The sequence below is a fragment of the Notolabrus celidotus genome, chromosome 11 (genome assembly GCF_009762535.1).
Source record: "Notolabrus celidotus isolate fNotCel1 chromosome 11, fNotCel1.pri, whole genome shotgun sequence".
In the NCBI taxonomy this organism is placed as follows: Eukaryota; Metazoa; Chordata; class Actinopteri; order Labriformes; family Labridae; genus Notolabrus; species Notolabrus celidotus.
The window spans coordinates 15,477,144-15,492,970 of record NC_048282.1 but is presented as its reverse complement, the minus strand read 5'-3'; the positions used below and the strand labels follow the sequence as shown (position 1 = coordinate 15,492,970).

Here is a 15,827-nt window from a genome sequence, read left to right as displayed (position 1 = left end):
CAGTAGGTTTTATGACAGCTATAAATTCCATGAACAGTCTCATTGCCTTGTCTGTGTAGTGAGGTTTCAATGTTGGGTACTGGCTCATCTGGTAAAGCACTCCTATTACAGACTGTTGAGAAGCCTTGTCTTCAGTTGCTGGCCAAACCATACATTCAGTTCATTTTAAAGCCCTCTTAATCCCAGCCTGTTGTGATTATTTAGGTCAGAGTCTAAAGTATGGTCGATTGTTTGATTAGTGGTGGGTGGCTGAGAGAGAAAAAGGGTACAGCCGTCAGCATATGAGATGGATATCTAGCCTACCTGTTTATTTAACTTTGCACAGGAATCTAGGGTGTAAGCTCCTCTCACAGTATTGACAGTAAAGTGTTTAAAACAATAAATGTAAATGTTTTTATGAACTGGGTAAGGATTGAAGAAAATAATCCCATTACCTTTGCCCAAAACCTGTAATGGTATTGTCAAATTAACAACCATCAAAGGATTTATTAAGGCCTACTAGCTTAATTAAGATTTATAGACAGCTTATAATTCATTAACCACGTGGGATGTAGAAAGTAGGGGTTGGTGTGTTTTCTTTCTGTCAAAGAGAGTTTTTCTGTGGCAAGAGGTCAAAGGTCGAGTATCACTCAGCTCCCTCTACTTTAGACAGTTTTCTTTCATTCCCTCACGGTAAATCACTGTTGCAATCCCTGGGGCAAAGTCACACTGACATGTCTTGTCATCTTAGATCATTTTGAAAATAATTTTAAATGTTTTTAACATAAATCCATGGCGTTGATTTAATGCTGAAGGTTTCCTGAGGGTATTCCCTTTTCGGTGGAGGAAACAAACACAAGACTGATGTTTGTGATGTTTGAAATACCATCTCACTGGTTTATTTTTGGTTCAGTCAAAATATTACATTTTTCTTGGGGAATAGAGCAAAAGGGGGGATGGGGGTGAATTATCTGTGTTTACACAAATAAAGTTAAGTTGTTTTCTTCAGCATATTCAATTTCAAATTACGAATTAAAACGTGTTGCTGAATGTATAAGTGAATTAAAAAGAAAGAAATACAGGAATAAACGTTAGAAATGTGAATTGAATCTAATAAACAAAAGGAAAAAGGACATTCAATGAATAGGCTATAAGCCTCAAAGACCGGTTCCATTCATTAAGGTTATGTTGTTACGCCCTCAAGTGGTGGTTTTGTGGTAAGGCCGAGGGATCATTTTTAGTCGGAGGTTTCTGATGTGCTTTACTCTGTTATGCATTTCTGGGAAGAATGTTTTTTATAGGCCACACAGCTTGGTCATGGTGTTACTTAAAACACAATCATAGACATCCATAATATCTTATAGGTGAAGACTCATAACTCTGTCTGAAAAAAACAACAACATAACAAGCACTGTTGGGCATTAGAATTAAATGGAATCATTTACAAATGGGATTCTTGAAAACAGCAACTACAATAAAACGGAGCCCAAGAACAGGTAGCTTATTCTCGGCTTTTCTTTTTTACTCTAATCGTTATATTAAAATGTGTATCTTATTTTTTTCATATTTGGTGTAAAATATTGTTTGTTTATTCAACTTTTTCTTTGAAGAGGTTTCAGTTATTTTGGATAAAATGTGGCCAATACAACAATACGAACATTTTATGTGTTGTTTATATCCATAATTCTGAAAGGTTTTTTTTTTTTTTTTTTTTTTTAATTTGATAAAAGATCGTCTGTACGGGAAGTACATACATATTTATTTTACATTACAACCATAGACTGTATAAATAGATTACAACAGGAACAGAAAATAATAATTACTCAAATTGTGATAAAAGCTACGACATGCACAGAGGGACAATCCCGTCTGTATGCAGTTGTCATGACCACCACAGTTGTCAAACACCGCCGGGACTGGTTACTGCTTTGGTGTTGTTAATATCTTCAACATCTCAACAGAGGCTTGTTTGGGTTTTTCTGTCAAATTTGCGCCTATATGTCAAAATACAAGGTAATTAAAAGCAAATGCTGGTATATTTTGTTTGTTATACCAGCTTTAAAGGGACAGTTTACTACACGTGTTGACTGATGCTAGTTCCTTTGGCTAGTGGCTAACGTAAAATAGCTTTAAAGGAAAAACAATGTTGAACCTGAATATAATAATTTCCAAGTAATTAGATCGTGGGTGGTGTTAGGTGACTAGTAATGGCATATAGCCAGTGGTGGACAAAGTACACAGCTTCCTTACTTAAGTCAAAGTATAGATACTCCAGGTCAAATATTACTCCAATACAAGTGAAAGTTGCTCTGTCAGATTATTACTTAAGTTAAAGTCCTGAAGTACTTGCTTTTAAAAATACTTAAGTATTCAAAGTACTTCTTAAAAAATCTCAAAACGTTGTATTTTCACAATACATAAGTGCAGTCAAGGATACATAGGAGTACATTCTGTAACATCATGTTTATTTAGAAACCATTACTTGAAATCTCTAAAAACTTTACCATGGAATAAATACAGAAACTGAGTTACTCCAAGCACAGACAACTTAGTTTGAAATGTTCATCTGGAATGAAAGAAATGTTACGCAGCTAAACACGCTTTCTCAGGTTGTACAGTACATTTTTGTGTGTTTGGGCAGAATGGGAAACAGGGAGAACATTTCACACAATACGTATCATTCTTCATTTCAAAAACCTCTAACACACGCTGAAGATATGACCATGGGTGCTCATGTGGAGAATGATAGCCATCATTACCACCTCTATATGAACTGCCTGATCTGAGTGAAATTGCTGTGTTTGATATACAGGTATGACTAAACCACAGAGACAAACAGAACTACACAAACACATTTTACTGTCTTAGGGATCAGATTTCAGAAAAGAGAAGGAAATTCATGAGCTGACTTCAAAGCTAAAGTAGTGAGTAACTAGAGCATTGATAGAGATGTAATGGAGTAAAAAGTACAATAATTGTCTTCTAAATGAAGTGGAGTAAAAGTAATAAGTCACCCCAAAAATAGTACTCAAGTAAAGTACAGATACTCAAAAAACGTACTTAAGCACAGTACTCAAGTAAATTAACTTTGTTACTGTCCACCACTGCATGTAGCACACCAGGGGAGTTGGTATAAATATAAATCAAAGTTTGGTTTGCTCTCTGTATCTTTTAAGACATCTGGATCCAAAAATGACTCAACCAAAAATGAGGAGCGGTGAGTGTTTGTTTAACTTGGTAGTAAATTAACAGACATTTACAAGTGCTGCTTAGTGCTAACTATGAAAATGCTGTCTTCTCAGAGAGGGAAGAAGCTGTGTGCGTTACCAATGTGGCCTACTCAACACCATACAAGATGTCCTGCGCCAGAGACCAGGCTGGGTTGAGGTCAAAGAGTGAGTAGGGTTGTCTTTTTTTATAATCACCTTACCATCTGTCATATTTGTGGCTTGATTCTAACATCTACTGTGTATTTCACAGTGATGGAGAATGGGACTTCAACTGGTGTGATGTGGGCTGGCTCAGGGAGAATTTTGATCACTCTTATATGGAGGAGCACGTAAGGATAAACCACTTCCGTAACCATTATGAGGTGAGGCACCATCAGCCCAACATTCTTTGAGACAATAGACTCCAGTTTTCAACAGCAGTGTCATATGCTATTCAAATCAAAAACACTGGACTCTTTTTATCTTTGTTTCTGTGTTTTATGTAACAGCTGACTCGCAAAAACCTCATGGTGAAAAACCTCAAGAGATACCGGAAAAATCTTGAAAGGGATGTCGGCTGTATGGAGGCGTCTACATGTGATTTTTTCCCATGCACCTTTGCACTGCCCAGTGAATATCATCTCTTTGTAGAAGAGTTCAAAAGAAGCCCAGGCAGCACCTGGATCATGAAGCCGGTTAGCTAAAGCAGCCCACAGATATTAGACCCAGAATTGAATTCAGCCTGGATGACCCCTGAAAGCACAGATAACTGCATCAAATTGCATTCAAGCCATGAAAATTAACCACTGTGCTTTTTTTAGGTGGCAAAATCTCAAGGGAAGGGTATTTTCCTGTTCAGGAAACTGAAAGATATAACAGATTGGAAGAAGGTAATGTATTTATTTATTTATTTATTTATTACCCTTTATTTAACCAGGTGAGTTAATTGAGAACCAATTCTCATTTGCATTAACGACCTGGGCGAGAATGCAACACAGGTGGCATGACAATAAATAAAAGACAAAAGAAAAAACAGAGAGGACATACAGAGAAACCGAGAGACAGAACAATACAATACAAAAATATGACAGCAGTGAACAACTTAAAAGCATATTAAAAGCAAGTGCAATGATATTGAGTTATGGGGTGTATTACGTTTTTGAAAGTGGCGAGTGGAATGAGAGAGGTCAGCTTCAGGGATTGTTGCAGGTGATTCCAGTCATTTGCAGCGGAAAACTGGAAGGAGGTGCGTCCAAAGGAGGTCCGGGCTTTGGGTGTGATGAGTTTGATAAAGCTACTTGAGCGCAGGCTACAGTTTGTGCTGTGAAGTTTGATTAGTGACTGTAGATATAACGGGGTTTTACCAGTGAGGGATTTTGAAATGAATAGAAACCAGTGTGTTTGTCTGCGAAAGTGGAGTGAGGGCCAGTTCAGCTGAGAGTACAGGTGACAGTGGTGAGTCGTGAATGGGGCTCCAGTGACAAAACGGATAGCAGCGTGGTAAATGACATCCAGTTTGTGAAGGAGAGTGTTGGAAGCAGACCTGTAGGCTATGTCACCGTAATCAAGAATTGGGAGAACTGTCATCTTAACTAGAAGCTGTTTAGCAGAGTGTGTGAAGGAAGATTTGTTGCGATAAAGAAAACCAATACGGGATTTGACCTTAGTGAGTAGTGTGTTGATGTGTGCTTCAAAGAAAGTTTGCTGTCAAGCCAGATCCCTAGGTATTTGTAACTGTCAAAAAACTCACCCTCCGACCCATCCAGGGAGGAGACTTTGAGGGGGTTGTTGGGCAATGGTATGTTTATGTTAAAAACCATACATTTAGGTTTATTGGAATTTAAAACCAAATGGAGCCTCATGAAAGCGCGTTGGACACTATGAAAACTGGCCTGTAATGTGGAAAGTGCTGTAGTCAATGTGTAAATGTTTAATGAAGGAAGTGGGGTTAAAAAACAATAACTTAAAACAGACATTCTGCATACAAGACCACATTTTCTAGATGACAATTAAGCGTTTCCACAGGATGGCACTCGCTCAGAGGAACAGAAGGATACAGCTCAAGTGGAAAGCTATGTGGCACAATGCTATATAGAAAACCCCTACCTAATCAATGGTAAGAAACTAAAGGATCTCATACTGAAGTCACTGTAAACAAAACAACAGGTGACCAAATATAGCCTTATGACTTAGCTTGAGTAATTTTAATGCTTTTTTCTCTCCACAGGCAGGAAATTTGATCTAAGGGTCTACGTTCTTGTCACATCGGTATGTACTAAACCTGATCACTGAGTCATCTACAAAATTTAAAATTGACTGTACACATGAATAAGTGTGTGTTCTGTTTTCAGTATGTCCCGCTGAAGGCCTGGCTGTATCGAGATGGTTTTGCCCGCTTCTCAAGCACTCGCTTCTCCCTCAGCACTATTGATGACAAGTGTATCCTTTTTTTTTTGCAGTCTTCATTCATTTGAATGGTAAAACATCCATGCAGTTGTAGGGTCTAGAGTTATTTGTAGCAATGTGGCAATGTTTCAGTAAAAGTCAGCTTTAAATAGCTAATTTTGACCCAATTCTGGGGATGTAGTTGCAGTTATTCTGCTCCCTATCGAAGAGTATGTCATTGAAGTTCCTACATTGTACTTCAGATATGCACCTCACCAATGTGGCTGTTCAGAAAACCGCACCAGACTATGACCCTGAAAAGGTATCACTTTTAAGAGTCTTATGTAATAGATAATATGTCTATATATTTGTGTGAGTTTTCTAAAAGAAATCCCCTTTAACCAATTATCTTATCTTTATTCTTACTTTTGCACTCATTCCTGAATAGGGATGCAAGTGGCAAATGCAGCAACTCCGAAGATATCTGACTGCAAAACATGGCAGAGAGACGGTTGAAACTCTGTTTAAAGAGATGGATAACATCTTTGTTTGCAGTTTACAGAGTGTACAGAAGGTCATCATAAATGACAAACACTGCTTTGAGCTCTACGGCTACGACATCCTACTGGACCAGAACCTTAAGCCGTAAGTGTTCGTAAGGTCTAAACATACTTAGGTGTGCTTATTTACAAGCAAGCAGAGGAAAGCACATGCAGAGACGAGGAAACATGGCACAAGGTTGACTTGCGTTCTCTGAATACCTAAAAACAAAGCAGTAAATCTGCTTGTGTTTGACTCCAAAAATTACCATGTATAAATAACCTCATAAATCTGCATAGCATATTTGAAAAAATGACAAGAATGCAATAATCCTGCTGTAAACAATAACACACACACCCACACACCCACGCACGCACACACACACACACACACACACACACACACACACACACACACACACACACACACACACACACACACACACTAAAAACAGCACCTCTCCAGAATGCTAATTAAGCACTATTCACTGACTTGCTTGAACCATCCAAACTTATTGAGCTGTTTGCTTTCCCTCAAAGATTGGCTTAACACCGACCTAAAATGCTAAGTAAATGTTTGGTGAATGTCACCACCCTACATCTCTTTGCAGGTGGTTAATTGAGGTGAATGCCTCTCCGTCACACACACCAAGTAGTCAAGAGGATTACGAAATGAAGTGCCGGCTGCTGGAGGACACTTTGAATGTTGTTGATATGGAGGGAAGGTAAAGGCGTCTCTCTCATCTTGTTTTTACATCAGTGAAAACATTAATTAGAGAAATTATTTTCTTCAATAATATTCATTATATTTAATAGTTTTAAACCATAAAGCTTCTGAGCCTTAGTCGTGGTATATTTGAAAGTAAAAAAACAGAAGAACTTTAGAAACTTCAAGATTGTGTCATGACATCAACATACAACTCTACCATTTTCCTCAGATCATAAGGTGCTGCACAGGAAATTAATTAGTTTTATCCCCCCTGCCATGCTGATGCTGTGTCCTAATTTTCAGTTTTTTCTTTTTCTTGTTCTTATTAGGCTGACTGGCAGAGAGAAAAGGGTGGGTGGCTATGATCTCATGTGGAATGATGGGCCTGTCTACAGAGAGGATGTCAACATGGAAACATTTGGCATTTCATGTTTCACAGCCAACACCCACTTAGGTAACAAGACTATGCTGCTCATGAAAAATTCCCTTTCTTGAGATAAAAAAAAAGGCAAGGCACTCTAATAAATATGAAGAGAGAAAAAATAAGTGAATTCCTGCAAACATATGCTTGTCTTTTTTGTGTGTGCAGGGGGCGTGAATGACAGAGATAAGCAACTTCGCCGGCTCTTAAAGCCATATCCAGGACAGAGAAGGATGTGATGCATCATTTTTGTCTTACCAGTCCAGTACTTAGTGGATGTTTGTTAGAATACAGGGTCCAGTGAACACAAATAACTGTTTGACATGTGATATTTTAAATTATGTGATCTGTGATAATCTGGTCCAATCTCATGAGCACCACCATTGAAAAGTAAGTACTCCAATCAATGAAAACTAAATGTCCAAAAACTATAGGAAAACTTCTAAGATTTTAATTTCAGAGTAAGCGACTTTTATCATACTTTTGTTTTCTGAATGAGCTTTTGCAGCAACAAGCATGCAGTATGTCTGAAACTGATGTTAGTGGATGTAAGTTTCTTTGTGTATTAAAACAGGTTTTATCCACGCATAATGTCTTCATGTGTTCCAAAGAATAACCAGTACATCAGTGTCCCTTCAGTGCAAAACATTTATTTCTATGCCTTACAAATACTTGCATTCAACATTGTGAAAATACATACCACAATCTTTCTGCGTGCTTGTCGACTTAATGTACACATTTATAAGAACACGGCCACTCCTGGTCCCTTGTCTATGGCTTTGATACTTTACATAAACATTAAGAGGAGGGTTTCAGTATGAGTACGTATCACATTATTTACATTGTAGTGCTGCCATGAATTCAGTGCGCATGGTAAATCACGAAAAACAGAAGACACTCTAATGTAAACACAGTTCTCTACAGACTTCAAGTATGCGGTGGAAGATGGAGGTGATATGTAGAACCATTACCCGTCACAGCATATCTGGGATGAAGTGTTTAAATCCCTCATCATGGGAATGACTCAGTCGTATGGCCTCATATTACATTCTGCTCTTCTGCTAAATATTTTCTGTTTGTGCATGAAAATGTAAACATAATAATGACAATGGTGAGTACAGGTCAACCACAACACTTTTCATAAATATAACTATGGTGTACAAAATTTGGAAAAATATGCATTTACATTCATAGCAAACATTACACTGTCCTCAATGATGGAAAGAGCTCAGCTCTATTCAAAATACAGTTCATCATCATCGACTACAATTCAAGCTGCTCAAACATGAAAGCCCTTGAAACCAAAAATATAAATCCATTACGCATATTTATCTGAAACAACCTACATAACTCCAGAACAACACCACTCACTGCACCTTGTTCATTCCAGCCAAAGATGCTCCAACTGAACACGTGACCTGAAAACATGAGGCACCAAAGAAAAGATAAAAGAGCAACATCAAGTAAAGTAAGAGCTTTGAAAACATACAACTTTATAACATCAAAACTCTACTAGTAATAGCTACGGTTGTATTGGATTACCAAAATACAATAATCTTCATCAAACTTTATTGGATTACTTCTGCTGAAAGATGTTCAGCGGTACAATAGATGCTTATTCAATCCATGTTTTAACAGTGGTAGCACAAGGAAATAAGATTTTGCAGTGCAACAGAGTTGGAATAACAGAGAAGCAATGTCAGAGTCTGGTAGTGCTGAGGGTCATCAAAGCCTTCTCTCATCCCGCAGTGCAACATTATGACCGTGTACCTACTGTTGAGTTTGAATGAATACAATATATGTATATATTTCTGTTCTATTTAAGTGTTATCCACTGAAGTCATGCTGTTTTATCTCTAGTCTAGCTGCAAAACCACTTGTTAGTTTTGACCTTTTGAAGGCTGTACACCACTGATTTATTCTGCTGTACAACAGTTACATGTTAGTATTACACAGATTACACAGAAAGCAAGCATAGGTTCAAGCTCCTGTACCAAGTAAACACTAAATAAAGCACTATACTGTAGATGTATACAGGTTACTTTGCGACAAAGTGCACATTTTTTGTTTTGCCATTCTGCTTATTACTAAGCGGTGCTTTGGAGAGAGACTGTGGCTCTTTAACAGATCTCTTCATGGCAGTTTTAGAGGCTTGACCTCCAGCCTCTGTCCTCTGCCAGTCCTTCTCTGCTCTCTTGGAGGTGTTGACCTCCCTCTTACTTGCAGCAAAGACACGTTTCTCTGCACCAGTGGCTTTGCTGCCACCAGGTTCCTTCTTAACATCTGTCTCAGAGTTAGCTCTGACGCGGCTTTTCCTCACTGGACCTCTGCTGTTTGGGTTGTTTCCAGGTTCCTGGGGTTGCTTGCGGGCATTGCCTGCAGCCTGCATGTGTCTGAGATGACTCCTTCCAGCTGAGGGGCTTACTGGGGTCTGGGCTCCTCCTCCTCCCCCTCCACCACCTTGTGCTCCTGGGCTTCTACCCTCAGTGGAGGTTGCACGGGTCTCACTGCTGCTCCTCTTTGCTGGTGCTCCTGGTCTGGCTCTGCGCTCTAGCAGTGGACTGAGCCGTGAGTGGCGCTGGTAGGCATATGCAGAGCAGCTTCCATTACAGAGGGGGAAGCGAATGTGACAATGAGGGCAAACTGGGAAGCGGGAGTGCTGGTGCTGGGTTGAAGCAGGTGATGGAGGGTTGTTAACAGGTGCAAATGGGAAGGCTCGCTGACTTTGCCGCAGACCTTTAGGGGAGTTAAGACGAGATGACGGAGCTGTGTGAGGCCTGGGTTGGTGTGCGGTGGTGGCAGAGGGAAAACTCTGTGGCCTCGGACGGCTCCCAGGCGGGCGGCTGTTCTCTGCTTGCACTGTTTGGATCTGTAGCCACTCAAGCTGCAGCAGCCTCTCCAGGTACTTCTCTAGAGGCCCTACAGGCTTGGGCCTGGGGGCTCCCCGGCCCTCTGTGTACAGAAATACCGCCAGCTGTCTCAGGCTCCAGCTGTTGAAGGGAGGAGGCAGAAAGTCTGAGTAGCTGTAGTTGGGTTTTTCACCCTCACTTTCATCTCCAACACACCCACGAGGACCTGGGAAATCTGGCGGAAAGTCGTTCGAGTTGATGACCTCGGCACGGAGGTTGAGATGAGGAGGGGTGCAGGGGGTACAGGGAGAGGGCAGAACAGGCAGCCTCTCAGAGTCTGACAGATCACTGGCACTGTCACTGTCAACATCCTTCTGGTTGTATTGCTGCTGTAGGGCCTCTGGAGTGGGGGCCGGGGAGTGTGTCAGGGGGTGTGATGGAAGGTGTCGTAGACCTGATATTGGTGAGAGAGGCAGGGAGAGGGCTCGACGATTTTTCCCCATTCCTCCACGGTTTGGGTGGAGCTCATTGCTGCATTGAGACAACCGTTGATTTTCTTGGATCTCCTCTTTCCTGTGCACGGATAAGTGTTTGCGGAGAGGAGGTCTCAAATCTTCTTCTTCGGGGCTGTAGAAAGACAGACAAGTGTGAAGAAAAGCTGTTTGGGATTTAGGGATTTACTGAAAGCGTTCAGTAAGACTGTTCACATACCTGGAGAGTTTGCTTGTATTCCGTGAGGTGCCAGATTTGAACCTGCCTCCTTTTGACTGTGCACCCTATAAAACAAGCATTATTGGAAATCGTCTGTTTATTTAACCTGTAGTTTAGATAGCTGTACAGACCTCAGAATATTTCCTGCCTTATGAAAATAGATGAAACATTGTCAGTGGCGGTTCTGGGGAGGGGGCAACAGGGGCCAGTGCCCCTGTAAAACTGAACCTGGACCCCCCTGTGCCCCCCTCCACACCAAAATAATATTATACAATAAAAAAAGCTTCGGTATCGAGTCGATGTTAAAGGCAGAACACATGCGCGTGGCACTTGGTTCCAGTCCCTTAGAGCGCTAAGGGACTCATGTTGAGTGTAAACAGCCAAACAGCTGCTGTCAGTCTGCATTTTGATATAGTACACAGTAGTATATTTGTCTAGTATAAAGGGATGCACTGATGTTTTGCCAGTTTGTTCTCAGCCGGTCCTCGCCCTTCTCAGTCTCTTCTGTCAGGGTTGAATGTGTCCCTCTGACAACACCCTTGGCCCCAGCCTGCCCCCAGTAAAATTGGTCTAGAACCGCCACTGAACATTGTCCCTCTTAAGTTTACAGTGATAACATTTCCTCACCTTCTGAACTGTGGCCAGTGTGTCTTTATCCTGTCCTGGTCCTGGGAGGCCATTTTTCATTTGACCCACTCCTTTCTTCATCTTGTTACCTTTCTTTGAACTGTGGAAACATGATAACGTTTGTTAAGGCCCGCCCCCAGCCTATGTCTGAGACATTCCATGACCCATGACAAGTTCAATCTCGTTTTGAATGGATCACTGCGAAATGAGGCTCACCTTGTTACTGGCACACTGTTTTCAGTATTCTTTACCCGAATCTTGTCTTTGGAGACGACGCGTTTCAGGGTCGTGGATGCTGTGCGTTCCTGCATGATGGGCCCCATGTTGCAGGTCGCACAGATGGTATGCTGTTTAGAATCCAGGACAATTAAATAATACGGTAGCTAAAGAACCCAGCCGACATCTCGGATCATGTACCCTATCCTGAGAATGAGGTTTAAAACACCCATTTTCTCAAAAGTGCTGCAATGCATCATGCGCAGATATCAACGCTGGTTTCTCCGCTGCAGGTTCAGCTCGTCCTTCTGTTTATCGTCGACACGCCTGTACTGAACAAGAATTCGAGGTCTCTTTTAATGAAATCGTGACAGCTGACGCATCTCTTTATCGACTATCATCATCCTCGCCATTAAAAATGCAAGACGTTCAGACGGCGCATACGCTTTGTTTGGCTCGCCTTCCGAAGGAGCAGATAGGTTTGTTTACCTGCTGCTGACTGGCTGCCGCTTGGATCGTATTGGGCACTGGAGGTGCATCATGGGACTTGAAGTCAAAGTGCCCTGGTCGTGCTGTCAAATGGAGCATGCAAACTGTCTCTGATAAGTCCACTTCCAATTGATAAACAATGAAGAATAAAAGCAGTGACTCAACCTATCCTCATTTTGAGGGGAACAGTAGAGAAGAACGAAGAGAAAATTAAGTCTAAATCTAAAACAACTCACTCTCCCATGCAACACCAGTGAAATACTGCTCTTCATGTAGCTTCCTGTTAACTGCGCGCATGATTGCTGATCTCCATCGAGTCACGATCCAGATATGTAAGCCATGTCAGTGCTTATGGTGCTCTGCAGGAGTTTTAAATCAGGTTACGCAAATGCTGCCAGCAGAGGAGACTCCCTAGCTCACGGAAACGCGCAGCTCAAATACATACTTCATTAAATGGAGGATCAAGCTCAGGCTACCCTGCAGCATTGATGTAACAAGCGCTTCTATGTCTTTATATTTTAATGTGATGTATGCGTCTGCTTTAACTGAAATGCAACAAAACGCACTTTCAGTAGTGTTTTAAGTGTTTAGAGAGAGTAGTTGGCTGTATGTATTCAGGCACGTAGTCCAGCGCACACGCCCACTTCTTTTCCTGCTGAGAATGTTCTGTCCTGGGAAATTTTGACAACAGCAAAAATGTTGTTTTAATTCAATTTGCACCACAGCAGCATGTATTTATAGGTAAAACACTGTCATTGTCGTGTTTTTATGCTTTTGATTGTGCAAATTTTGTTTGTGAACCTGATATTACACTAACACATTATGCTTTACAACTTTGTTTACAGGTGAGCAGGACGCCGGTTCTATCAAAACATGGATGGAGGGTGGTTTATTGGACATGACAGGATTCGTCCTTCAAAATCTGACGAGCAGATATCCAGCTTTTGCACTAGAGTCTCAAGACCCTGCATGACTATCAACCTGACTCAAATGCTTCAAGCTGACCAACCTAAAGCAGTAAAAAAGCCAATTCCAATCCGGCCTCCAAGCCCCAGAGTCTCACAGCCCAAGAAACAAGAGTTCCACCACAGTTCCTCCTGTGAACCACCACCTAAACCCATCATCCGGCAGCGCTCACGTTCTCTGCCCACCACCACACAGAAGAAGCGGAAATGCGGAAATGTTGGTGTACGCTTTGTTGATTCTTTGGGGCTTGATCTTGAAGACATCAGGCTTTTTAAATCAGGAGAAGATCCATTTGTACCACATCATGTCACCTTTAGATTGTTGATGGGTGCAGAATTAGCAGATGGAAAGCATCTGGAGATATCCTTGCCATACCTGAGACCAGTTTTTGACCAACAACCTGGGGACCAGCCTGGGTTCTTGCATCGTCTAAACCAACAGAAAGTTTGTCTGGAGAGAGTCTTGTGTTCTGAACTGGGTGTAATGGCAATCACACAGGTCCTCAATTTGGACTTTGAGAAGGAAGTCACAGCCTGCTATACATTCACAGAGTGGAAAAGCTTCATAGAAACCAAGGCTTCTTGGGTGTCCACCAACACCTTAGATGGAGGAGGGGAGCAACTCAGTTGTGACACATTTCAATTTCACCTGCCTGCTCCTCCATTCCTGCAGCCAGGTGCAGTGCTACAGTTTGCAATCAAGTACAAAGTGTGTGGGGCTGAATACTGGGACAACAATGGTGGAGAAAATTACAAGTTAGTTTGCCATAACTACAAGCTTACTGTGCCCAAAGAATGTGAGGATAGCATGGTGCACTTCATTTGAGATGCCGACTAAAGATAGGACATACATATTGAAGCACTTTATCACTGTTTTGGTCAGACCTATTCAATTGTAACTGCACTGTGGTATATAATCTTCATTATGCAAGACTGTAGAAACAGGGTATTTCTTTGAATTAAGTTTGCTTCAAGTGAAATGGTCTAGCTTGCTCCTATAACTGAAGCCTTCTATTTTTCTTTTCTTTTTTAAAATACACTGCGTGATTAGATTTCCCTATTTCAACAAGTGCACTTTCATGTGGGAAAATCAGACCAACACTGTAACACCCAGAGTGTTAGCCAACATTATTATTCAGTGAAACTATTTGCACTTCAGTCCAGTTTTCTTCCAGCTCAACATTTTGTAGAGTTTGTACAGTTGAGAGCTATGGTATTTTGAACCCTTTTGCCTTATTTTCTTTTTTGACAGACATGTAAAAAAAATATGTCCAAACCATGTCATTGATGTAACTTTAAGATCTTATGATGAATGCGTTTTTTGTTTAACAATAAATCACACTTGCACATGAAATTCAGCTGAGCGGATTATTAATTGGGATAATGAATAACACTAGAAAACCTGAGGTAAATGCTTCAACAACAACAAGTAACACAGAATGGATCCAACATTCTGGATCATATACTTATTCTCTACTGTTCACTTATTTCACCATATCTCAGTTACTGTCAGGAAGCATCGCCAGGAATTCTGGGCCCCCTGAAAAGATATCTCAGTGGGCCCCATCACCACAGCCAACCCTACAAAATATAATATTGCTGCTATGATACTGATTTATTTGCATTAAATACCAAAATATGCTTAAAACTATCCTGGTTAACTGACTCAAATCTAAGCTACATATTAATATTGTTCTATTTTTTTTTTTTACAATTTCTCCAAATGTAACTGCACAATATTGTCCACCTAAAACAAGATTATTTGAAGCCAAGTGACTTGTTGAATAATGCAAAAGGGGGCATTATTTGGTATAATCTAACCTCATGAAGTGAAATAAAACTCTAAAAACCTACAGTTTACTTTCAATCAGATTCAGCCACACTTGATATTGTGAAAATATGAGAATTTCCCACTGTAGGTATGAGACACGCATGGAATTCTGAATGTTTTTTTATTTATTCAGACAATTTTAGTTATCTTATTGCAGTTATAACAAACAAAAGAAAACCGTTGCACAAAACACATTTTCATTAAGGGCCCCCCTCCCCACTCGGGCCCTAGGTAGTCAGTCCCACTTTTCCCCCCACTATGACGCCCCTGGTTACTGTACTGAGGTTTAGGAAAACACTTCTGATTTCTGTGAACACGAATTAATTGTTCCTCAAATCCAAAATGTTGAAATTATTTGACCTTGTGGATTTTAAAACTGCACAAATTGTGTATAAGGCAAGGAACAATCTCCTGCCAGGAAATATTCAAAGATCTTTCTTTGAAAGAGAGGGAGGTTATAACTTAAGAGTGAGGTTAAGATTAAAGATGGTGAGTGATCAGACCACAAGGAAAAGCTTTTGTATTTCAAGCTGTAGTGTAAAACTGTGGAACAGACTCAATATGGAGCAATACACAGCAATGTCAGAACATAATCCAGTTCAGGAAGAGATTTAAAGAAGTAATTTTCATGAGGCAGAAGGAGGAAGACAAGTGTTGAGAATCATGAGGGGTTTGCTTTTGATTGTAGGAGTAAGGATGGAGATTTGTTTTGTGGGAATGCAATAGTTTAATGCCAGAAAATAGTGAATAAAGGGTAATGATTAAATAAGCTTTAACTTCATCCTACTCCTTTTCGCACATGTAAAGTAAAATGTTTCAGTGCTTGCGAATGGAACTGATTGATTTAGTTTTTTTTTCAATCAACCAATCAATCAAGCTTTATTCATATAACACCTT

General features: G+C 40.6%; 3 protein-coding genes across 5 annotated transcripts; 2 read left to right on the top strand and 1 right to left on the bottom strand.

Annotated features, from left to right (window-relative positions):
- The first annotated feature begins 1,859 nt into the window (after positions 1–1,859).
- On the top strand, positions 1,860–7,830 carry ttll9 (tubulin tyrosine ligase-like family, member 9). The gene is made up of 14 exons (XM_034695491.1): positions 1,860–1,992; positions 3,156–3,196; positions 3,282–3,374; positions 3,460–3,571; positions 3,698–3,883; positions 4,010–4,078; positions 5,214–5,304; positions 5,416–5,456; positions 5,540–5,627; positions 5,837–5,895; positions 6,022–6,218; positions 6,724–6,837; positions 7,151–7,275; positions 7,411–7,830. Exons 1-14 carry the CDS (start codon positions 1,978–1,980, stop codon positions 7,479–7,481), a joined length of 1,302 nt encoding a protein of 433 aa, XP_034551382.1. The 5' UTR covers positions 1,860–1,977; the 3' UTR covers positions 7,482–7,830.
- Positions 7,831–7,876: 46 nt separating this feature from the next.
- Positions 7,877–12,521, bottom strand: fam217b (family with sequence similarity 217 member B). Its single transcript, XM_034695490.1, has 4 exons — positions 11,646–12,521; positions 11,430–11,529; positions 10,803–10,867; positions 7,877–10,718 (listed from the first exon to the last, which is right to left on the bottom strand). Exons 1-4 carry the CDS (start codon positions 11,750–11,752, stop codon positions 9,281–9,283), a joined length of 1,710 nt encoding a protein of 569 aa, XP_034551381.1. The 5' UTR covers positions 11,753–12,521; the 3' UTR covers positions 7,877–9,280.
- On the top strand, positions 12,214–14,453 carry ppp1r3da (protein phosphatase 1, regulatory subunit 3Da). Of its 3 annotated transcripts, none has more exons than XM_034695495.1 (2): positions 12,214–12,466; positions 12,980–14,453. In XM_034695495.1, exon 2 carries the CDS (start codon positions 13,008–13,010, stop codon positions 13,923–13,925), a length of 918 nt encoding a protein of 305 aa, XP_034551386.1. In that variant the 5' UTR covers positions 12,214–12,466; positions 12,980–13,007; the 3' UTR covers positions 13,926–14,453. The 3 variants fall into 3 exon arrangements, with proteins under 3 accessions (XP_034551386.1, XP_034551385.1, XP_034551383.1); XM_034695494.1 differs by having other exon boundaries at positions 12,214–12,624; XM_034695492.1 differs by having other exon boundaries at positions 12,214–12,875.
- Positions 14,454–15,827: the final 1,374 nt, after the last annotated feature.

Bases quoted from the DNA above. Each gene is read 5' to 3' on its own strand.
- ppp1r3da (XM_034695495.1), top strand. From the start codon at position 13,008: ATGGATGGAGGGTGGTTTATTGGACATGACAGGATTCGTCCTTCAAAA.
- fam217b (XM_034695490.1), bottom strand. From the start codon at position 11,752: ATGGGGCCCATCATGCAGGAACGCACAGCATCCACGACCCTGAAACGC. The intron at 11,530-11,645 runs GTGAGCCTCATT...ATGTTTCCACAG, and splicing joins AACAGTGTGCCAGTAACAAG to TTCAAAGAAAGGTAACAAGA. The intron at 10,868-11,429 runs GTGAGGAAATGT...CTTGTTTTATAG, and splicing joins CACTGGCCACAGTTCAGAAG to GGTGCACAGTCAAAAGGAGG.
- ttll9 (XM_034695491.1), top strand. The intron at 5,628-5,836 runs GTATCCTTTTTT...ATTGTACTTCAG, and splicing joins CAGCACTATTGATGACAAGT to ATATGCACCTCACCAATGTG. The intron at 6,838-7,150 runs GTAAAGGCGTCT...TGTTCTTATTAG, and splicing joins GTTGTTGATATGGAGGGAAG to GCTGACTGGCAGAGAGAAAA.